This window comes from Bombina bombina, chromosome 8 (genome assembly GCF_027579735.1).
Source record: "Bombina bombina isolate aBomBom1 chromosome 8, aBomBom1.pri, whole genome shotgun sequence".
NCBI classification, from domain to species: Eukaryota; Metazoa; Chordata; class Amphibia; order Anura; family Bombinatoridae; genus Bombina; species Bombina bombina.
In genome coordinates, this window is record NC_069506.1 from 153029180 (window position 1) to 153053505 (window position 24326).

The 24326-nt window shown below is 36.5% G+C and overlaps 1 protein-coding gene across 1 annotated transcript in view; it reads left to right on the top strand.

Moving 5' to 3' along the window:
- The first annotated feature begins 10946 nt into the window (after nucleotides 1–10946).
- Nucleotides 10947–24326, top strand: part of DBP (D-box binding PAR bZIP transcription factor) — a 75438-nt gene continuing 62058 nt past the window's right edge. The window contains exon 1 of the mRNA XM_053690648.1: nucleotides 10947–11608. Coding sequence (XP_053546623.1) covers nucleotides 11446–11608 — 163 coding nt within the window. The 5' untranslated portion in view covers nucleotides 10947–11445. The remainder of the gene's footprint in view (nucleotides 11609–24326) is intronic.

The following is a 24326-nucleotide window of genomic DNA, read 5'->3' on the forward strand; positions in this document are numbered from 1 at the left end:
ATGTACCCCTAAACCGAGGTCCCCCCACATCGCCGCCACTCGATTCAATTTTTTTAACCCCTAATCTGCCGACCGCCACCTACGTTATACTTATGTACCCCTAATCTGCTGCCCCTAACCCCGCCGACCCCTGTATTATATTTATTAACCCCTAACCTGCCCCCCACAACGTCGCCGCCAGCTACTTACAATAATTAACCCCTAATCTGCCGACCGCAAAGCGCCGCCACCTACGTTATCCTTATGTACCCCTAATCTGCTGCCCCTAACACCGCCGACCCCTATATTATATTTATTAACCCCTAATCTGCCCCCCTCAACGTCGCCGACACCTGCCTACACTTATTAACCCCTAATCTGCCGAGCGGACCTGAGCGCTACTATAATAAAGTTATTAACCCCTAATCCGCCTCACTAACCCTATCATAAATAGTATTAACCCCTAATCTGCCCTCCCTAACATCGCCGACACCTAACTTCAATTATTAACCCCTAATCTGACGACCGGAGCTCACCGCTACTATAATAAATGGATTAACCCCTAAAGCTAAGTCTAACCCTAACACTAACACCCCCCTAACTTAAATATAATTTACATCTAACGAAATTAATTAACTCTTATTAAATAAATTATTCCTATTTAAAGCTAAATACTTACCTGTAAAATACATCCTAATATAGCTACAATATAAATTATAATTATATTATAGCTATTTTAGGATTAATATTTATTTTACAGGCAACTTTGTAATTATTTTAACCAGGTACAATAGCTATTAAATAGTTAAGAACTATTTAATAGTTACCTAGTTAAAATAATAACAAAATTACCTGTAAAATAAATCCTAACCTAAGTTATAATTAAACCTAACACTACCCTATCAATAAATTAATTAAATAAAATACCTACAATTACCTACAATAAAACCTAACACTACACTATCAATAAATAAATTAAATACAATTACTACAAATAACTACAATTACATAAACTAACTAAAGTACAAAAAATAAAAAAGAACTAAGTTACAAAAAATAAAAAAATATTTACAAACATAAGAAAAATATTACAACAATTTTAAACTAATTACACCTACTCTAAGCCCCCTAATAAAATAACAAAGACCCCCAAAATAAAAAAATGCCCTACCCTATTCTAAATTAATAGAGTTAAAAGCTCTTTTACCTTACCAGCCCTGAACAGGGCCCTTTGCGGGGCATGCCCCAAGAAAATCAGCTCTTTTGCCTGTAAAAAAAAAACATACAATACCCCCCCCAACATTACAACCCACCACCCACATACCCCTAATCTAACCCAAACCCCCCTTAAATAAACCTAACACTAAGCCCCTGAAGATCTTCCTACCTTGTCTTCACCTCAACAGGTATCACCGATCCGTCCTGGCATCCGGTGCTGAAGAGGTCCAGAAGAGGCTCCAAAGTCTTCCTCCTATCCGGCAAGAAGAGGACATCCGGACCGGCAAACATCTTCATCCAAGCGGCATCTTCGATCTTCTTCCATCCGGTGCGGAGCGGGTCCATCTTGAAGCAGCCGACGCGGATCCATCCTCTTCTTCCGGCGTCTCCCGACGAATGACGGTTCCTTTAAGGGACGTCATCCAAGATGGCGTCCCTCGAATTCCGATTGGTTGATAGGATTCTATCAGCCAATCGGAATTAAGGTAGGAATATTCTGATTGGCTGATGGAATCAGCCAATCAGAATCAAGTTCAATCCGATTGGCTGATCCAATCAGCCAATCAGATTGAGCTCGCATTCTATTGGCTGTTCCGATCAGCCAATAGAATGCGAGCTCAATCTGATTGGCTGATTGGATCAGCCAATAGGATTGAACTTGATTCTGATTGGCTGATTCCATCAGCCAATCAGAATATTCCTACCTTAATTCCGATTGGCTGATAGAATCCTATCAGCCAATCGGAATTCGAGGGATGCCATCTTGGATGACGTCCCTTAAAGGAACCGTCATTCGTCGGGAGACGCCGGAAGAAGAGGATGGATCCGCGTCGGCTGCTTCAAGATGGACCCGCTCCGCACCGGATGGAAGAAGATCGAAGATGCCGCTTGGATGAAGATGTTTGCCGGTCCGGATGTCCTCTTCTTGCCGGATAGGAGGAAGACTTTGGAGCCTCTTCTGGACCTCTTCAGCACCGGATGCCAGGACGGATCGGTGATACCTGTTGAGGTGAAGACAAGGTAGGAAGATCTTCAGGGGCTTAGTGTTAGGTTTATTTAAGGGGGGTTTGGGTTAGATTAGGGGTATGTGGGTGGTGGGTTGTAATGTTGGGGGGGTATTGTATGTTTTTTTTTACAGGCAAAAGAGCTGATTTTCTTGGGGCATGCCCCGCAAAGGGCCCTGTTCAGGGCTGGTAAGGTAAAAGAGCTTTTAACTCTATTAATTTAGAATAGGGTAGGGCATTTTTTTATTTTGGGGGTCTTTGTTATTTTATTAGGGGGCTTAGAGTAGGTGTAATTAGTTCAAAATTGTTGTAATATTTTTCTTATGTTTGTAAATATTTTTTTATTTTTTGTAACTTAGTTCTTTTTTATTTTTTGTACTTTAGTTAGTTTATGTAATTGTAGTTATTTGTAGAAATTGTATTTAATTTATTTATTGATAGTGTAGTGTTAGGTTTTATTGTAGGTAATTGTAGGTATTTTATTTAATTAATTTATTGATAGGGTAGTGTTAGGTTTAATTATAACTTAGGTTAGGACTTATTTTACAGGTAATTTTGTTATTATTTTAACTAGGTAACTATTAAATAGTTCTTAACTATTTAATAGCTATTGTACCTGGTTAAAATAATTACAAAGTTGCCTGTAAAATAAATATTAATCCTAAAATAGCTACAATGTAATTATAATTTATATTGTAGCTATATTAGGATGTATTTTACAGGTAAGTATTTAGCTTTAAAAAGGAATAATTTATTTAATAAGAGATAATTAATTTCGTTAGATGTAAATTATATTTAAGTTAGGGGGGTGTTAGTGTTAGGGTTAGACTTAGCTTTAGGGGTTAATCCATTTATTATAGTAGCGATGAGCTCCGGTTGTCAGATTAGGGGTTAATAATTGAAGTTAGGTGTCGGCGATGTTAGGGAGGGCAGATTAGGGGTTAATACTATTTATGATAGGGTTAGTGAGGCGGATTAGGGGTTAATAACTTTATTATAGTAGCACTCAGGTCCGCTCGGCAGATTAGGGGTTAATTATTGTAAGTAGCTGGCGGCGACATTGTGGGGGGCAGGTTAGGGGTTAATAAATATAATATAGGGGTCGGCGGTGTTAGGGGCAGCAGATTAGGGGTACATAGGGATAATGTAAGTTGCGGCGGTTTACGGAGCGGAAGATTAGGGGTTAATAATATAATGCAGGTGTCAGCAATAGCGGGGGCGGCAGATTAGGGGTTAATAAGTGTAAGGGTAGGGGTGTTTAGACTCGGGGTACATGTTAGAGTGTTAGGTGCAGACGTAGGAAGTGTTTCCCCATAGGAAACAATGGGGCTGCGTTAGGAGCTGAACGCTGCTTTTTTGCAGGTGTTAGGTATTTTTTCAGCTCAAACAGCCCCATTGTTTCCTATGGGAGAATCGTGCACGAGCACGTTTTTGAGGCTGGCCGCGTCCGTAAGCAACTCTGGTATCGAGAGTTGCATTTGCGGTAAAAATGCTCTACGCTCCTTTTTTGGAGCCTAACGCAGCATTTTTTTGGACTCTCGATACCAGAGTTAATTTTATGGTGCGACCAGAAAAAAGCCCGCGTAGCGTTAACAGCCCATCTACCGCCAAACTCCAAATCTAGGCCATAGTTTGTTATTGGACATTTCATGTTTATAAGCTACTACCAGAGACTGTCAGCAATGTTATTGATTGTCCAACCATTTGTTTTATCTGTTTTACTTGTTAAAAAAGAAATGAAAGAACTGAGGTTCATCGTTTAAATGGACCTCCCTCGAGGAGCCATAGAGAAACTAGCATGTTAACTACTTTGTTTTCTGATTACTCTGTAAAATAGAAAGGAACACCTAAATATGTCTTACTATTGTACTATGGTTTACGATTGTTACCTCAATAAAAATATTATAATAAAAAAAAAAAAAAATTTCCTATCATTAACTAAATTATTCCTATTTAAAACTAAATACTTACCTGTAAAATAAACCCTAACGCCTAGATTAAGAGTTCTGCGTTAGCCGTCAAAAGCAGCGTTAAGGGGTCCTAACGCTGCTTTTTACCGCCAGCTGGTATTTAGAGTCAGTCAGTAAAGGGTCTAACGCTCACTTTCCAGCCGCGACTTTTCCATACCGCAGATCCCCTTACGCCAATTGCGTATCCTATCTTTTCAATGGGATCTTCCTAACGCTGGTATTTAGAGTCTTGGCTGAAGTGAGCGTTAAAACTCTAACGACAAAACTCCAGCCGCAGAAAAAAGTCAGGAGTTAAGAGCTTTATGGGCTAATGCTGGTTTATAAAGCTCTTAACTACTGTGCTCTAAAGTACACTAAGACCCATAAACTACCTATGTACCCCTAAACCGAGGTCCCCCCACATCGCCGCCACTATAATAAAAAATTTTAACCCCTATTCTGCCGACCGCACACCCCAGCCACCTATGTTATCCCTATGAGCCCCTAATCTGCTGCCCCTAACACCGCCGACACCTAAATAATATTTATTAACCCCTAATCTGCCCCCCCCCAACGTCGCTTCTACCTTACTTACACTTATTAACCCATAATCTGCCGACCGGACCTCGCCGCCACTATAATAAATGTATTAACCCCTAAACCGCCTCACTCCCGCCTCGCAAACCCTATAATAAATAGTATTAACCCCTAATCTGCCCCACCTATCTTCAAGTATTAACCCCTAATCTGCCGACCAGACCTCGCTGCTACTCTAATAAATGTATTAACCCCTAAAGCTAAGTCTAACCCTAACCCTAACACCCCCCTAAGTTAAATATAATTTAAATCTAACAAAATAAATTATTTCTTATTAAATAAATTAATCCTATTTAAAGCTAAATACTTACCTGTAAAATAAACCCTAATATAGCTGCAATATAACGAATAATTATATTGTAGCTATTTTAGCATTTATATTTATTTTACAGGCAACTTTGTATTTATTTTAACCAGGTACAATAGCTATTAAATAGTTATTTACTATTTAATAGCTACCTAGTTAAAATAATTACAAAATTACCTGTAAAATAAATCCTAACCTAAGTTACAATTAAACCTAACACTACACTATCAATAAATTAATTAACTAAACTACCTACAATTACCTACAATTAAATCAACTAAACCAAATTACAAAAAAAACAAACACTAAATTACAAAAAATAAAAAAAGATTACAAGAATTTTAAACTAATTACACCTACTCTAAGCCCCCTAAAAAAATAACAAAGCCCCCCCAAAATAAAAAAATGCCCTACCCTATTCTAAAATAAAAAGTTAACAGCTCTATTACCTTACCAGCCCTTAAAAGGGCTTTTTGCGGGGCATGCCCCAAAGAAATCAGCTCTTTTGCCTGTAAAAAAAACCATACAATACCCCCCCAACATTACAACCCACCACCCACATACCCCTAATCTAACCCACCCAAACCCCCCTTAAAAAACCTAACACTAAGCCCCTGAAGATCTTCCTACCTTGTCTTCACCCAGCCGGGTATCACCGATCCGTCCAGAAGAGGGTCCGAAGTCTTCATCCTATCCGGCAAGAAGAGGTCCTCCAGAGGGTCCAAAGTCTTCATCTAGGCGGCATCTTCTATCTTCTTCCATCCGGAGCAGAGCGGGTCCATCTTGAAGCAGCTGACGCGGAGCCATCCTTCCTCACCGACGGACTAACGACGAATGAAGGTTCCTTTAAATGACGTCATCAAAGATGGCGTCCCTCGAATTCCGATTGGCTGATAGGATTCTATCAGCCAATCGGAATTAAGGTAGGAAAAATCTGATTGGCTGATTGAATCAGCCAATCAGATTCAAGTTCAATCCGATTGGCTGATCCAATCAGCCAATCAGTTTGAGCTCGCATTCTATTGGCTGTTCCGAAAAGCCAATAGAATGCAAGCTCAATCTGATTGGCTGATCCAATCAGCCAATCGGATTGAACTTGAATCTGATTGGCTGATTCAATCAGCCAATCAGAATTTTCCTACCTTAATTCCGATTGGCTGATAGAATCCTATCAGCCAATCGGAATTTGAGGGACGCCATCTTGGATGACGTCATTTAAAGGAACCTTCATTCGTCGTTAGTCCGTCGGTGAGGAAGGATGGCTCCGCGTCGGCTGCTTCAAGATGGACCCGCTCCGCTCTGGATGGAAGAAGATAGGAGATGCCGCCTGGATGAAGACTTTGGACCCTCTGGAGGACCTCTTCTTGCCGGATAGGATGAAGACTTTGGACCCTCTTCTGGACAGATCGGTGATACCCGGCTGGGTGAAGACAAGGTAGGAAGATCTTCAGGGGTTTAGTGTTAGGTTTTTTAAGGGGGGTTTGGGTGGGTTAGATTAGGGGTATGTGGGTGGTGGGTTGTAATGTTGGGGGGGTATTGTATGGGTTTTTTTACAGGCAAAAGAGCTGATTTCTTTGGGGCATGCCCCGCAAAAAGCCCTTTTAAGGTCTGGTAAGGTAATAGAGCTGTTAACTTTTTATTTTAGAATAGGGTAGGGCATTTTTTTTATTTTGGGGGGCTTTGTTATTTTTTAGGGGGCTTAGAGTAGGTGTAATTAGTTTAAAATTCTTGTAATCTTTTTTTATTTTTTGTAATTTAGTGTTTGTTTGTTTTTGTAATTTAGTTTAGTTGATTTAATTGTAGGTATTTGTAGGTAGTTTAGTTAATTAATTTATTGATAGTGTAGTGTTAGGTTTAATTGTAACTTAGGTTAGGATTTATTTTACAGGTAATTTTGTAATTATTTTAACTAGGTAGCTATTAAATAGTAAATAACTATTTAATAGCTATTGTACCTGGTTAAAATAAATAAAGAGTTGCCTGTAAAATAAATATAAATGCTAAAATAGCTACAATATAATTATTCATTATATTGTAGCTATATTAGGGTTTATTTTACAGGTAAGTATTTATCTTTAAATAGGATTAATTTATTTAATAAGAAATAATTTATTTCGTTAGATTTAAATTATATTTAACTTAGGGGGGTGTTAGGGTTAGACTTAGCTTTAGGGGTTAATACATTTATTAGAGTAGCGGCGAGGTCCGGTCGGCAGATTAGGGGTTAATACTTGAAGTTAGGTGGTGGCGATGTTAGGGGGGGCAGATTAGGGGTTAATACTATTTATTATAGGGTTTGCGAGGCGGGAGTGAGGCGGTTTAGGGGTTAATACATTTATTAGAGTAGCGGCGAGGTCCAGTCTGCAGATTAGGGGTTAATAAGTGTAGGTAAGGTAGCAGCGACGTTGGGGGGGCAGATTAGGGGTTAATAAATATAATGTAGGTGTCGGCGACGTTGGGGGCAGCAGATTAGGGGTTCATAGGGATAAAGTAGGTTGCGGCGGTGTCCGGAGCGGCAGATTAGGGGTTAATAATATAATGCAGGGGTCAGCGATAGCGGGGGCGGCAGATTAGGGGTTAATAAGTGTAAGGTTAGGGGTGTTTAGACTCGGGTTCATGTTAGGGTGTTAGGTGCAGACTTAGAAACTGTTTCCCCATAGGAAACAATGGGGCTGCGTTAGGAGCTGAACGCTGCTTTTTTGCAGGTGTTAGGTATTTTTTCAGCTCAAGCTGCCCCATTGTTTCCTATGGGGATATCGTGCACGAGCACGTTTTTCAAGCTGGCCGCTAGCGTAAGCAACGCTGGTATTTAGAGTTGAAGTGGCGGTAAATTATGCTCTACGCTCCCTTTTTGGAGCCTAACGCAGCCCTTCAGAGAACTCTAAATACCAGCGTTATTTAAAAGGTGCGGGGGGGAAAAAAACTTGCGTAGCTAACGCACCCCTTTGGCCGCAAAACTCTAAATCTAGCCGTAAGATAGCTACAATATAACTAATAGTTACATTGTATCTAGCTTAGGGTTTATTTTTATTTTACAGGCAAGTTTGTATTTATTTTAACTAGGTAGAATAGTTATTAACTATTTAATAACTACCTAGCTAAAATAAATACAAAAGTACCTGTAAAATAAAACCTAACCTAAGTTACTATTACACCTAACACTACACTATAATTAAATAAATTAACTAAATTAAATACAATTAAATAAATTACATACAATTAGCTAAATTAAATTAGCTAAAGTACAACGCCCCCAATAAATTACAGAAAATAATAAACAAATTACAGATATTTAAACTAATTACACCTAATCTAATAGCCCTATTAAAATAAAAAAGGCCCCCCAAAATAAAAAAAAACCCTAGCCTAAATTAAAACTACCAATAGCCCTTAAAAGGGCCTTTTGCGGGGCATTGCCCCAAAGTAATCAGCTCTTTTACTTGTAAAAAAAATACAAACAACCCCCCCAACAGTAAAATCCACCACCCACGTTCAGGGCATTTGCATTGAACTGAAGTTTTGCGCTCATAAGAGCGCGCTTCCATAGGTTCCAATGGGAACCTCGATCTCATGTCATGAGACACGGCATGAGAACCTATTGCAGCAAAGGGGTAAGTCTCGCAGTGATGGGCAGCAAATTGAAATATATACAGTATTTATGAAAATATATACATATATATGAGTTTATATGTGTAAATACACATATTAACACATAAATATATATGTTTATAAGCATATACATATATATTTACAGGGAGCACAAAGTCCTCATAGACAGCAGTGCAAAGGCACTTTTCATTGCCGTTTTTTCTCTAACACCCCTAACCCACCAACTTTAACCCCTCATAACTGCTTCTTGCAGTTATTTTTTTATTTATTAATAACTACACTACACTGTATTTTGGGGGCAATTGAGGCATATTTTGAAAGTTAACCAAAAATCTGATCTCTGGTTAATATTAGAGCGCTACTTGCTACTGCAAGCTCACGGTAGCAATAACAAGCCAATGGCAGGTTATTTATCGCGTGCCTGTAAACAAGCAATTTTGCCCATTTACAGGCGCGCAATAAATTAGCACTCCACTTGTAATGTAGCCCATTATTGGAGATATTTATTTTCTAACCAATCTGTCTGATAACACTTATGTACTTATTATTATTTTTTTTATATTTGATTTGTTATTGTTTCTTTCAAATGTTTTATAGTACATATGTTTTTAAATAGTCTTATGAATGGTAATTTTTAAACAATAAAGTAAAGTTTTTTTAAGATTATGTTGCACTGTGTCAGAATACCGAAGATGGCGGATGTGATTTTAGACTTCTGTTTAATGAGAGAAAACGCTGTGGTTTCCGACGAATAGCAGCACCACTTCAACACAGTGTATTTTATGAAGATTCATTTTTGGGTCATCTTTGGCAAAGATTGTACTTTTTTAAGTACCTTATTATGCTTTATTGGCATTATATGTGCATACTGCTGTGTATAACATACAGATCTTTATATATATAATATTGCAACCTAGTTCATAAAGCGCTAAACATTAATTGTGTGGCACACATACTTCAACTTTTATTGTTCAGCTACAACATGCAAGTTTAAGAGAATATTCCATTTACATTTACTTACGCTTGGAATCATTTGTTAAACAATATACACAGGTATGCTCAGGATCAGCAATGCACTACTGGAAGTTACTTGGTTATTGGGGGCTACACACATATGCTTAATACTACTGGATCACCAGAAGTGTTAAGCTAACTCCCAGTAGTGCATTGCTACTCTGGAGCTGAATTTAAAGGCACATTCAACCCAAAATGTATTTCTTGATTCAGAAGGAGCATACCATTTATAAAAAAATAAATAAATAAAGTTTCCAATTTACTTCTATTATCAAATTTGTTTAATTCCCATGGTATTCTTTGTTTAATAGCATACGTAGGTAGACAGTGCACACGTCTCAAGCATTACATAGCAGGAAACACTTCTGCCATCTAGTGCCTTTGCAAATGTATAACAATGTTAAAAGTATTCTTGCAAATATGCTGCTATATACTGCTTCAGACACATGCACGCTTCTGAGCCTACCTACCTGCTTTTCAACAAAGAATACCAATACAACAAATTAAATTTGATAACATGTCCCTTTAAATATGTGTTTAGACTTCTGCAGTGGTTAAACAGTTACATGCAAGCAAGGATGCAATAATAAAATGCTCTAACCTAGTGCAATTATGTACCTTTAAGGAAAGTAGTATAAAGATTTACTTTGAAAATAGGATACATTAAACAAATTGAGTATTTTGTGTTTACATTAGAATACATATGGCATTCTCGTTTTCTCTGATACAATAGCTATTCCCAGGATAATTCAACTGAACAAGAATTCAGGCTGATAATTATAAGGCTCTATACTTGTAACAGTAGAATGAAACAGTACATTTTTAAGATGCGTAACTATTCCATTATTACAGCTCATAAAATAGTGCTTTAAAAAAACTCGTTCCTGTTTATATTTCAAGCAGCCTCCCTACTCACGGCTAATTAATGTAACACGTACAGTATAGCCATGTGAACATAAGCTGTTACTGCGTGTCCTGCCTTCTGGGCACGGGCTGAGTCACTATCCCTTTAAGGGAAGCAACACACTCATAATCAGCTCTCTCTTCTAATCATCGTCCCAGAGAACACAGCCAGGTGACACATGCCTGTCCATGTGTACCTAACCCTCCTGGCCCCACCCCCACACGCCTCTGATTGGGTAAAACTAGGTCAGGCTCCGCCTCACCCACCGATGATTGGAGGAAAATAGGTCAGGGTCCACCTGCCTCTTTCCCATGTCACTACCACATGACTTACCCAGTGAAACTTGGAAAACACAAACACATCCAGGCAGGCACAGGCACTCACAGAGCAGGCTCCTAAAATAAAGGTCCTCCAAATAAATAAATAAATGCTGGAGAGGAAAAAAAACGCAAATCCAAAAGCTGATTGGTTGTTCCAGACGTCTCATTTCATGGATGTAACTGCTGCAGACTCCTCCTATCTTTTCACTGCCATAGAAGAAAATAGAGAAAAAAGCAAAACATTTTTACAGTGCTCAGGAAATGGGAAGACTTCTGTGCTCCTTAACATCATGCAAAGCTTCATCATCTTCCAATGTCTTGTATTTTCCAGCCTAAAGTGTTGAAGAGTTACTGACTTTGTGTATTTTTTTTTTATTTTGCATTTTTATTTTTTTGTATTTTTGTTTGCATTCAGTTGCAAAAATATATTTTTTATGATATTTTTTTAAGACGATATTTAACTTATAGGTGCCTGGTTCTTGCTTTTGTTTTTTTTATTGCACGCATCCTCTGCTTCCTATTGGTTTGCATAGAGCTAGAGGAGATGGCACGACCAACAACCCAGCTGGCTGGTAGTGAGAAGCTACAGGGCCAGCAGCTGCATCCTTCCCCACCTACTGGGGTATCTGGGACGGGGATGGTGAGTCTGAAAAGCCTGCTTCAAGGGCCCATAAAGGGACAGGATCGCAGGACAAAGGAACTAGCTTGTGAGTATAAAACTGATTTACAGCAGATAATATAAATACACCCATATGATCTGCTTTACAATAATGCATATTAATCTGCTATTCACATAGTGGGTTGTGCCAGCCTGTATAAGCAGCAACCTGCACTCTTCTGTCATGCAATGAATATTATGCAATATTATTCACATATGTGATATACAATGGTATATTTAGTTGTATATATTTTTTATTTTATTCTGCCCAGAATGGTATTTAAATATGGGCTGGATGCTTTGTGAAAGGAGAAATCTTGCAGCAATAACACATGAAACAATCTATTTTTAGTTGTATTCTGACATATCTTGCAGTTTTTTGTTGTTGTAAGAAGTAGCTTGGGATTACTTCTTTCATTGATTATTTTTATTTTTGAATTATTACTGTTTTTATTTTTTGCAAAGTACTGCATTGTGACACTTTTTTTAAAAAATATTTATTTTTGTGTATTTGTGGCTTGTGAAGAATATTGTACTCAATGTATCTATTGTGTGATGGAGAACAGCAGATTTTATTAGTGAAAACATAATTAATAAAATAGGTTGAACATAAAATGATTGCACATTATTCACATTTGGCTGATTAGTTTATCTTTACTTTTACTGTAATTTATTACCACAAAAATAAACTTTACATTGATACAATCTCAACACAGCCATATTGCAACCACCTCTTTTATGTTGGGCTGTAATAAGCAGAATCCTTTTAATCCTAAAGAAATATAAGAAAAAAAATATTACAGCCATAATTCTAAAAAATAGTTTTTCTGAATGTTTTTTTTTTAATTACATCAAATTAAGACATTTATTCTTCATCAACCATAACCGTGTCTAAACATGGAATGTAAAAGTATCTTTTTGAAAATGTATCAGTTAGGAAGAGCTACTATATACTTTATTGCCTAATATACTATTTAACAGAAAAGTAAATGAGATATTTTTTGCACTTGTAGTTGGTTAATCAACTTGTACCTTGCATACAATGTAATTTAATGCATATTTTACTCTCATTTGTTTTGATATGGTTAGTGGTTCCATAATCTGTCCATAGAACCTATGTTTAAACTGAGGTAGACTTAAATGGATGGCTGATGATTGGTTAGGCCATAGAAACGTCCATTGTAGCTCAAGAGTTGGCAAATATGTTGGAATCTTTGGAGCCACCCAGTATATTGAGTAGGATACCAAAAAAATTAGGAGACAAAATTAGATTTTTTTTTTAATCATTGATCTCTGGTTCTCAGGGTTTGTCAAGTGCTGATAATAACTGCAAAATAAAGTGAAGGTAACGTTTTAACTATATGAATACAGTCATAGTTTTACTAAGTCAATCTCTAACTTTTTTTTCCACAATGCGTTTTATATTTATATAATAAAAAGGTTTTATATTTGCCTACCGTTACTATCCTAACTCCTCCCAATAGCTACTTCCTTATCTTTGAGTTAGTGACTATACGTGTCTCCAAAGCGCATTCACAATGATCCGTCGAACTGCGCATGCACATAGTGGCGATCAGAATTATGTAACGTGCATGCAGTAATCGGCTACTTGGCAATTCAATAAGAATAGATATAGTCATGTGCGAAACAGGAGCTCGCTTGTATTGCAAGACCAAGACATAATTCTGAACGCATGCGCAGATCATCCGGGAGGAGGATGACGTAGATTGACGGCCGCCTAACGGCCAGCATTTCAATAGGCTGCAAAGAAAACGTGACCAGAGATGGGAAAAAAAAATACGGGTTGAATTTGCCGAACAAAAAAATGTGAGTATAAACAGCAAAAACTGAGTTTATAATTACAATTTTAAAAAATGATGAATGAAACTCATATTCATTTCGGGGAACACGTGTTATTATATCTTGAGATCAAGTTAACTTTACCTTCACTTTAAATAAACAAAGTTGCAAACACTGCTGCCAGATGGCTAAAGACACGCGCACACTCCTGAGCTCACATAAGATTACTCTTAAAAAAAGGATACCAAGAGAACTAAGCAAAATTGATAATGGGCCAGATTACGAGTGAAGCGCTATTTAGTGCTTTCGCTAGAACGCTTATTGCACTAGAAGTAAACTTTTTGCGTGCGTCGGGTTGCACTGGTATTACGAGATGAAAGTAAAAAGTTATTGTGCTCACGCTAAGCCGACAAGCTCAAAAAGCCAAACTTAAAGGTACAGTATACTCTCATTTTCATATAACTGCATGTAATAGACACTACTATAAAGAATAAGATGCACAGATACTGATATAAAAATCCAGTATAAAACTGTTTAAAAACTTACTTAGAAGCTGTCAGTTTGGCTCTGTTGAAAAGGTAGCTGGAAAGCCCACTGCAAGTGGGAAATAAGACACTCCCCCCTCCCCCTTCTTTTGCATATGAAAAGACCCTTTACACAAACAGGAGCAAGCTGGAGAAGGTAGCTGACAGTATTCACATAAAACTTTGGGGCTTGGTTAGGAGTCTGAAAATCAGAACAATGTTATTTAAAAATAAGCAAAACTATACATTTATTTTAAAAAAAAACTTTATGGGCTATATAAATAGATCATCTACAAAACATTTATGCAAAGAAAAATTGAGTGTATAATGTCCCTTTAATATTGTGTGCGCGATAACCTATTCCCCCATAGAAGTCAGTGGAGAAAAAAACTATCTAATCCATTTAAGTTTAAAGTTGGCTTTACTGTCTCTTTAAAGGGATACTAAACCCAAATTTCTTTCTTTAAAGATTCAGATAGAGCATGGAATTTTAAATTTACTTTTATTATCAAATTTTCTTCGTTCTCTTGCTATTTTTATTTAAAAAGCAGGAATGTAAAGCTTAGGAGCCAGGCCATTTTTGGTTCAGAACCTGGGTTATGATTGCTTATTGGTGGCTAAATATAGCCATCAATAAGCAAGCACTATCCAGGGTGCTGAACCAAAAATGGGCTGGCTCCTATGCTTTACATTCCTGCTTTTTAAATAAAGATAGCAAGAGAATGAAGAAAAATTGATAATAGGAGTAAATTAGAAAGTTGCTTAAAATGTTGTGCTCTATTTGAATCATGAAAGAAAAAAAAATGGGTTTAGTATTCCTTTAAGTTTAGAAACATATTTCTAATATAAATGAAGCAAGATTGTGTTAGCATTCTGCAGTAGCAAAAAGGCATTTAGTAAACGTAGGAAATCTGAATGTTTAGCACTTGGAAAATTCCATAGTATTCTTGGCAAATTGCTTAATTTGCATGTTTGCTGTTTCCTACCTCCTAAGATGCTATAGTGGAAATTTACATACAACAACTCCAACATATTAAATAATCACTAGAACAGGACTACCCATCTCCTGGAATTTGGATTTAAATAGCGAGCTGTACTGTAACTAGGCAGTTGCACAATCTCATGGACCAATGCCTGTGAACTGTAGAAGGGAGGGTATAGGCAGGGTGCATTCCAGGTGAGCCAGGAAGCTGCAGTTCAGAGCCGTGTTTTACCTGTGTGACACCTGACTGGATGAGTGAGAACTGCACGTGTAGTACTGGGTGGTTATGGGATAGGCCATGTGGTTGATTCTTATGTGCCTAACTGTTTTTAATTGATCACTGTTTACAGTGGCATACTTTTAGGAATTAAGGTACATTTCTAATCTCAGATTTGGATGACAGAAAAACAAAAGCATTATGCCCTTTGATATGTCAGCACTTGAAATTATGTATTTGATTAAATAGAAGTGATTCTATAATAAAAAGGGAAAGTATTAAAGGGACACTATACACCAATTTTAATTTAACTGCATGTAATAGACACTACTATAAAGAATAATATGCACAGATACTGATCTAAAAATCCAGTAAAAAAACGTTAAAAACTTACTTAGAAGATCCCAGTTTAGCTCTGTTAAAAAGGTTACTGGAACACCCACTGCAAGTGAGAAAGGACAGACCCCCCCCCCCTTCCTCTGTATATGAAAATACTCTTTATACAAACAGGAGCAAGATGGAGTAGGTATACAGCAGTATTCTCCTAAAACTTTGGGGCTTGGTTAAAAATAAGCAAAGCTATAAAAAAACAAAAATAAAAACCCTGTATGGGCTATATAAATGGATCATCTACAAAATATTTATGCAAAGGAAAATCTAGTTTGTAATGTCCCTTTAATGGGATTCAACTGAAAATGTCTGTGCAGCTGTCTCATCCAGGTACTAAACTGATATAGCAACCTATTTTGGATAGAACAAGATGAGTTAATTTGTACTTTAAAGGGACAGTCTACTCCAGAATTGTTATTGTTTTAAAAGATAGATAATCCCTTTATTACCCATTCCCCAGTTTTGCATAACCAACACAGTTATATTAATATACTATTAACCTCTGTGATTATCTTGTATCTAAGCCTCTGCAAACTGCCCCTATATTTCAGTTCTTTTGACAGACTTGCAGTTTAGCCAATCAGTGCCTGCTCCCAGATAACTTCACATGCACAAGCACAGTGTTATCTATATGAAATACATGAACTAACACCCTCTAGCGGTGAAAAACTGTTAAAATGCATTCTGAAAAGAGGTGGCTTTCAACTAAGAATCTCAAGAGAACAAAGCAAAATTGGTGATAAAAGTAAATTGGAAAATTGTTTAAAATTACATGCTCTATCTGAATCATGAAAGTTTATTTTGGCCTAGACTGTCCCTTGAGCTTAAAGTCAGAATAATAGCATTGATTTATTTAAAAAGTGATGATTTTGTAGAAGATTAACCCCCTCTCACTGCTGAGACATTCTTCACCCCTATGTTGCTTTTTAATCTTGTTGCACTCATTGCGTTTATAGTGTATATAGTAAATTTAGTTCTAAATTGCAAAAGATCCAAGTAAAAATAATAAATGTTTTCCATCTTGTTAGCACAATGTGCAGAGTTTTGGTAATTTATTAATAACTCTGTTGAGCAAGTTTATCGTATCTCCTGTGATTGTGGCCAGTTGGGGCTAGCTGTAAATAGGTTTGTGCACTGTTCTAAGTAATCACTGTGTAGTATGTAGCCAGGTCATGTAGTTTCCAGCATTTTGCAGCATCCTTAGGTTACAGAATTTGAGGTGTATTATTGTTAGGGATTGTTAAACGAACATCATTTTCTGAGTTATTTTAAAACAAAAGTGAAGAAAATAAATAAGGAAGTTATACAATATTACAAAATTAAACTTCTTAAAGGGCCATTATAGTCAAAGAATGACATGCTCTAATCTGTTACAGCATGTCATTTCAAGACTATCGACTGCAGTACTGTGTACAGTACTGTGAGTAAAAGGAATGCATAAACAAATGTCTATTAAAGAAAATAGATCATTTCCGTTTGTTAAAGGGGCATTAAAAAAACTCTTGCCTTTGTGCTTGTCCCACGGCCCCTAGAGTACCCAAAATACATATTCTGTATCTTAGGTTTTCAAAATGTTGCTAGTAAAATAGCTTTTTTTTTTTTTGCAATTTGCAGCATTTTAAAAACCTGAGTTACAGAATTTGCTTTTTGGCCTCTCTAAGGAGTGTGGGTCAAGTGCTTTATTTTTTTACTCAAATTCAAGCGTGATAGACCATATATGTTCATCTGTGAGATGTCATTATAAAATGGAAAACTGAGTATTAAATTATTAAAGGGACATTGAACCAAAAAAAATTCTTTTGCGATTCAGATAGAGCATGCAGTTTTAAGCAACTTTCTAATTTACTCCTATTATCAAATTTTCTTCATTCTCTTGGTATTTTTATTTGAAAAGCAAAAGTGTAAGTTTCGATGCCGGCCCATTTTTGGTGAACAACCTGGGTTGTCCTTGCTGATTGGACAGCACCAATAAACAAGTGCTGTCCATGGTCTGAACCTAAAATGGGCTGGCTCCTATGCTTTACATTCCTGCTTTTTAAATTATGATAGCAAGAGAATGAAGAAAAATTGATAATAGGAGTAAATTAGAAAGTTGCTTAAAATGCCATGCTCTATCTGAACTACGAAAGAAAAAAATTGGGTTAAGTGTCCCTTTAAGCATCAACGAGATAGAGAAACTCCCTGCCATACCGGGTTTTTTTCAGACTGTAGACCCACTCAAATTGGTTATTATTTTTCATTTTTTACATTTTAAAAGTAATGTAGCAGATTCACAGCTCATTTTATGCCTAGTTTAAAACCAAACAAAAATTTACAGCAAATATCATTTGTATAGCGAGTTTGCTTTTGAACACATTTAAAGGGACAGTAAAGTCAAAATTAAACTTGTATCATTCAGATGGAACATATAATTTAAAACACATTTCTAATATAATTCTTTTATCTAATGTATTTGTTCTGTTGGTATCCTTTGTTGAAAATCATATCTAGGTACTCTCTCTCAGGAGTTACAATGCACTACTGGGAGCTAGCTAGTGATTGGTGGCTGCATACATGCCTCTTTTTATTGACTCGACCCAATATGTTCAGCTAGTTTCTAGTAGTGCATTGCTACTTCCTCGACAAAGGATACCAAGAGAATTAAGCAAATTTGATAATAAAAACAGATTTGGGATGTTGTTTAAAATGGTATGTTCTATCTGAATAATAAAAAATAAGTTTCATATGATTTAAAGTGTGTGTACAATTAAAAAAAAAACCACTTTTCTATTCACTTCTATTCTTAATTTTTACTTTGGTTTATTGGTATCCCTTGTTGAAGAGCATGATTACCTAGATCGGATCAGGAGCAAGCACGCGCTTTTAGCTCTGTATAGTAATAGTATTTGCAGTCTTTTTTTAGTTATACTTGCATGCATCACCTAGGGAATTGGGAGATTACATTTTGGGGGGTGCAATATGGAACATAAGGACGGAAGTTTGTTTATTAATAAGTATTAGTACATATTTATGCTTTTTTATGTATACTTTTCATGATTATAATTGTGCTGGACATCCATGCTTCATGACAAAATGGTGGTATAAGTATACTGTATCACTATAAAGTATATGCCCCCTTGATATAGGTCATAGAAACCTTATTCTTGGGAGATGTTTAAACATTCCTACTGTGTATTCTGTAAAATAATATAGTACACTGTATATACAATTTGTGTATTTTTTATAAAGTTGAAGATGGTATATATAGTATTTGAATGCAGGCTCTGATTCCCCTGAAATTTCCATTTGATAGAACTGCAGGGGTCTTGTGCTCTTCATGTGATTTTTTTTTAACTCTTCCACAATAGATGCTAATGAATTTGATATTTTTTTTTTACCATGTGCCCCTGTCTAACAGAAAAAAAAATCTAATCCACAACTAAGCAGTATAATTAAGATGTCATTGCAGAAGGCAAAATTAAATAGATTTAAAACCAAAAATAGTTTAGCTATTTACTGGCATATTTTAATTAATTCCCATTGCCATTTTGGTTTTACAAATGCTAGCTTAAAGGGACAGTAAACAACTTGATATTTTTTTATATAAAATGTTTTTGTTATGCATAGTAAAACCACTTTGCAATATAGTTTCATTGTTTATTTTGCCCCAATTTCATGTAATGTTAGCTCTGAAAATGATGGCTTTTCTAATTCTCAGAACTGAAAAAGCACACTGCAGATGTATTATTTTCTGCTACATCTATTCCCTAATTGGCTTTGACAGATAAGACCTGCAAAGCAATGTACTTTAGATTAACAATATGACTATGGCTTCTTGCCTTGTCAGTGGCAGACTCAAGCCCAATGTTAACTTATTTTAAAAATGTTTAGACTTGCCTGATATGTTCTATAGCAAGGCAACAGACATGTGTTGTAATTACAATGTGTTTACTCTCCCCTTTAAAGGGACATTAAGCCCAAACTTTCATCCCCATAAGATGTTTAATTATTCATCATTTAAAAAAAAAATGCAAAGCAATTTTATTATTTATTTTGTCTGCTTTTGCTGTAAATTACCTCTGAAAAAAGTAGTGTTTTCATAGATGTGCATTCCTCGAAATACAGAATCCTGACATTCCTACATTCTGCTCAGTGATTGGTTTATATCTGTCCCTAATTGGACATAGCAAAGGACGTAAGATAAACCACATTCAAGAAGCTTTTCAATGGGTGTGTGTGCAGGGACTGCAAAACAATGCATATGTTTATAACAAAATGACAGTTGTAAATGCTTTTTAAAAACCTTTATTTTGTATGGAGATATTTTGCAATGCAGTGGAAAAATTCTCATTCATAAATACAAATTTGACAATAATGTCTCCTTAGTGACTGCCGAACTTGCTATATAAGTTATTGTTATATTTGTTAGCACATTATAATGTTGGTGTTTAATAATTTACATATGTTATCTAATGACAATGGGGCCTATCTATCAAGCTCCGAAAGGAGCTTGATGGCTCGTGTTTCTGGCGAGTCTTTAGACTCGCCAGAAACAGCAGTTATGAAGCAGCGGTCACAAAGACCGCTTCTCCATAACCCTGTCCGTCTGCTCTGAGCAGGCGGACAGGAATCGCAACAATTCAACCCGATTGAGTACGATTGGGTTGATTGACAACTCCTTGCTGGCGGCCCATTGGCCGCGAGTCTGCAGGGGGCGGCGTTGCATCGGCAGCTCTTGTGAGCTGCTAGTGCAATGTTAAATGCGGAGAGCATATTGCTCTCCGCATTCAGCGATGTCTTGCGGACCTGATCCGCACTGTCGGATCAGGTCCGCAAGACATTTCTTAAATATGCCTCAATGACTTTTACTTCTGACACCTTAATTATTTTACACAATTATGTGCAAATCTTTTATTTTGCCTAACTCATCGGTATTCCTGCTGCCTCAAAAATATCATCTAAAATAAGTCAGCTTTTCATTTGCTGAACTGAACATTGCATTTCTGTAAAAGCAATAGCAATAACTAGTCATTATTTCAAAATGAAATTGTATTGTGTGACTCTTTTCATTATGGACAACACGATGACTGTCCTCCATTTTACCTCTTCAGTGTAGAAGAGAGTCGCTCTTTTATGGGTGTTGTCAAGAATGGGGGACAAACAGTGTTGCCATCATGTATAACGTTGTCACACGCAGTACCCTATAACAATCACATTCTCATTGTTTTGGTTGTGGGGGAAAACAGAACTTACAGAGCCCTAGGTTAATCTTCACAACACTTAGGGCCCTAACGTCTAAAGCTGTCTGTTCTGAAAAAATGATCTGAGGTCTCTTGTCAGTACTGAGAGGTCCCTAAAAGAATTTTAAAATGGCAGATTTAAACTGTGCAGGCTTCTGAATGCTAAGGAGAGCCACCTACGTTGTATTGCTTAAAATTTTCTCTATCGGTTTTTAATCATCAAAGAGGCCCTTAAAGAGACATGAGCTCTCCCATTTGAATATATACCGTGTAGGTTTTTTTTTTGCGTTCTGGGTTGTGACTTTTACCATATTTGTGTTTATCTGTAAAGTAGAGATTTTTTTGAAAAGGCATGTTCTGCTGAACTTAAAAATCAACATATTGTTTTCAGGGTTAGACAAATGTATTCAAAACCTAGAAGTGAGATATGTGTGTACAAACACATACATTAAAATAGTGCAGCAATACATATCTGGGAGCTATATGAACACATTTGGTGGGCCAATGACAACATGCTTGTGTGTGTTGCCACCAATTACCAGCAATCTCCCAGTAGTGCATTGCTTCTCCTGAGCCTACCTATAGATGCTCTTAAACAAAGGATACCAAGAGAATGATAAATAGTTAATAGAGTGTGCCATTTTAAGAGGCTTTTATTTTTTATCTGGACCATGAAAGTTTGACTTTAATTTCCCTTTAAAAGGAAATGATACACAAATGTTGAAGGACCTGAAAGTGATGCAGTATAGCTGTAAAAGCTGGCTAGAAAATATCACCTGAACATCTGTATATAAAAAAGGAAATATTTTACCTTAAATTTTTCTCAGTAGCCACATCCCATTGTAAAGGGATTTTAAAGGGACAGTATACACTCATTTTCATATAACTGCATGTAATAGAAACTAATATAAAGAATAACATGCATATATACTGATATAAAAATCCAGTATAAAACTGTTTAAAAACTTAGAAGCTCTCAGTTTAGCTCTTTCAAAAAAGTAGCTGGAAAGCCCACTGCAAGTGGGAAATAAGAGACTCCCCTCCCCCTTCTTTTGCATATGAAAAGATCCTTTACACAAACAGGAGCAAGCTGGAGAAGGTAGCTGACGGTATTCTCATAAAACTTTGGAGCTTGGTTAGGAGTCTGAAAATCAGAGCAATGTTATTTAAAAATAAGCAAAAATATACATTTAAAAAAAAACAAAAAACGTTATGAGCTATATAAATATATAATCTACAAAACATTCATGCAAAGAAACAATGAGTGTATAATGTCCCTTTAAGGGGACCCTGAACCCAATTTTTTTTCTTTTGGGATTCATACAGAGCATGCAATTTTAAGCAACTTTCTAATTTTACTCCTATTATCAAATTTTCTTCATTCTCTTGGTATCTTTATTTGAATAGCAAGAATGTAAGTTTAGATGCCGGCCCATTTTTCGTGAACAACCTGGCTTTGTCTTGCTGAATGGTGGATAAATTCACCCACCAATAAACAAATGCTGTTCGGAGTTCTGAAAGAAAAATTGGCTGGCTCCTTAGCTTAGATGCCTTATTTTTCAAATAAAGATAACAAGAGTATGAAGAAAAATTTATAATAGGAGTAAATTAGAAAGTTGATTAAAATTGCATGATCTATCTAAATCACGAAAGAAAACATTTGGGTTCAGTATCCCTTTTAAGCATCCAATCAGAATGCTAGTCCTAGGACTTGCAAGGGAGCGTGCATTTGGCATGTGCAGGCAGAGTGATGTTATTTCCCTACTCAGTTTAAGGAAGTTTACTATGAAATCTCACAAGATTTCAGTAAAATCTCATGAGATCACAGTAGAGCAAAGCATGACCTCAGCACTGCTGATGCTGATTGGCTTTTTTTTTTTTTTTTTTTTTTATTCTACCAGCAGTTGGACAGTAGCTGAAGGACAACTGTTCACCCAGCACTTACAATTGTGAGCTGAAGAAATTGTGAGGTAAAATATCTTCCATTTTTACATGTTGGTGTTTTTGTCAGCTAATTACAGTTATACCGTATCACTTTCAAGTGATTTGGCATATAGGTATTTTGTCCCTTTAAGTAAAAATAAACTCCTCTATTTTTTATGAGTAGTTTTATTTTTACATAAATTAAAAGAGAGAAGCGTTCAACATGGAAATGAACAATAGCATAATAGCTTGTTCTATGGCTAGTTACCACCCAAGAAGCAGTCTCTTTTTGCTCAACATGTGCCTTTCACAGAGAAGAACTTTCCTGTAGCATATCAGTCTGATCCTGACTTAACAGTACAATCCAGCCCCAAAATAGGCAATCCCTCTCTGAACAAGGGAAACGGCAAAACCCCAGTCGTACGTTTCGGCCTAGTGTGGGCCTCGTCAGTGAGGTGCAGCCATATCCCTCTAGGCACACTGAGCAACGGGTCCACGTCTTTATTACCGCATCACACTTAGGAAGACTTCCCTAAGAGTCATAATTTGCATAAATTAAAAGAGAGAAGCGCTCAACCTGGGAACGAACAATAGCATAATAGCTTGTTCTATGGCTAGTTATCACCCAAGAAGCAGCCTCTTTTTGCTCAACATGTGCCTTTCACAGAGAAGAACTTTCCTGTAGCATATCAGTCTGATTCTGACTTAATAATACAGTCCAGCTTCCCTAAGAGTCATAATTTGCATATATTAAAAGAGAGAAGTGCTCAACCTGGGAATGAACAATAGCATAATAACTTTGCCTAGAGGGATATGGCTGCACCTCACTGACGAGGCCCACACTAGGCCGAAACCTACGTCTGGGGTTTTGCTGTTTCTCTCGTTCAAAGAGGGATTGCCTGATATTTCGGGGCTGGACTGTACTGTTAAGTCAGGATCAGACTGATACGCTTCAGGAAAGTTCTTCTCTGTGAAAGGCACATGTTGAGCAAAAAGAGGCTGCTTCTTGGCTGGTAACAAGCCATAGAACAAGCTAAACAAAGCACTTTATAATGACATAGCCTTGTTGTCTGTAAACTCAAGCCTGGATTGGCTCCTCTAAATTAAGGCAAGTGGTAGGAGGAGTTTAGCTAATGAAGAATGATTTTAGCAAACAAGATGTTAATTTGTTTTAAAAATGTTTAGACCTGGCTGTTATATTATTGTTTTTAATAGAAAGTCAACAGAAATTCCTTGTAATTACAAGGTATTGCCTGTTCCTTTAAATATAGTACTCATATGATTTACTTCCTAAAGAAACTGCTCTAATGAAAGAGAGGATTGCATTTTTGTTTATTATGTCCCTTTTAAAATACTGAACTTATACCTCAAAAATAAAAACAAAACATATTAGGATATAATGATATGATATGTAGTTTCTTTTTGTGTATAGTATAGGAATTTGTTTGCCTGATATTTACATAAGCCTGAGATTTGTGTAGTAGTATCTCTTCTATGGTGACTAAGTGTTGCATCTAGAATTCTTTAAGAGTAAGTTGTTTGTTTGGATCTGAAATTGTTACTCAAGGAACTCAAATTAACATTATCCCAGTTATGTAATAAGGAGTTGACTTAACTAGAAGGAATGACAATAAGCATATGTTATTTAGTGTTAAGCGATTATTAGCATAACAATTGCCTTGTATGGATAGAAAAGAAGACATTTGAAGTAT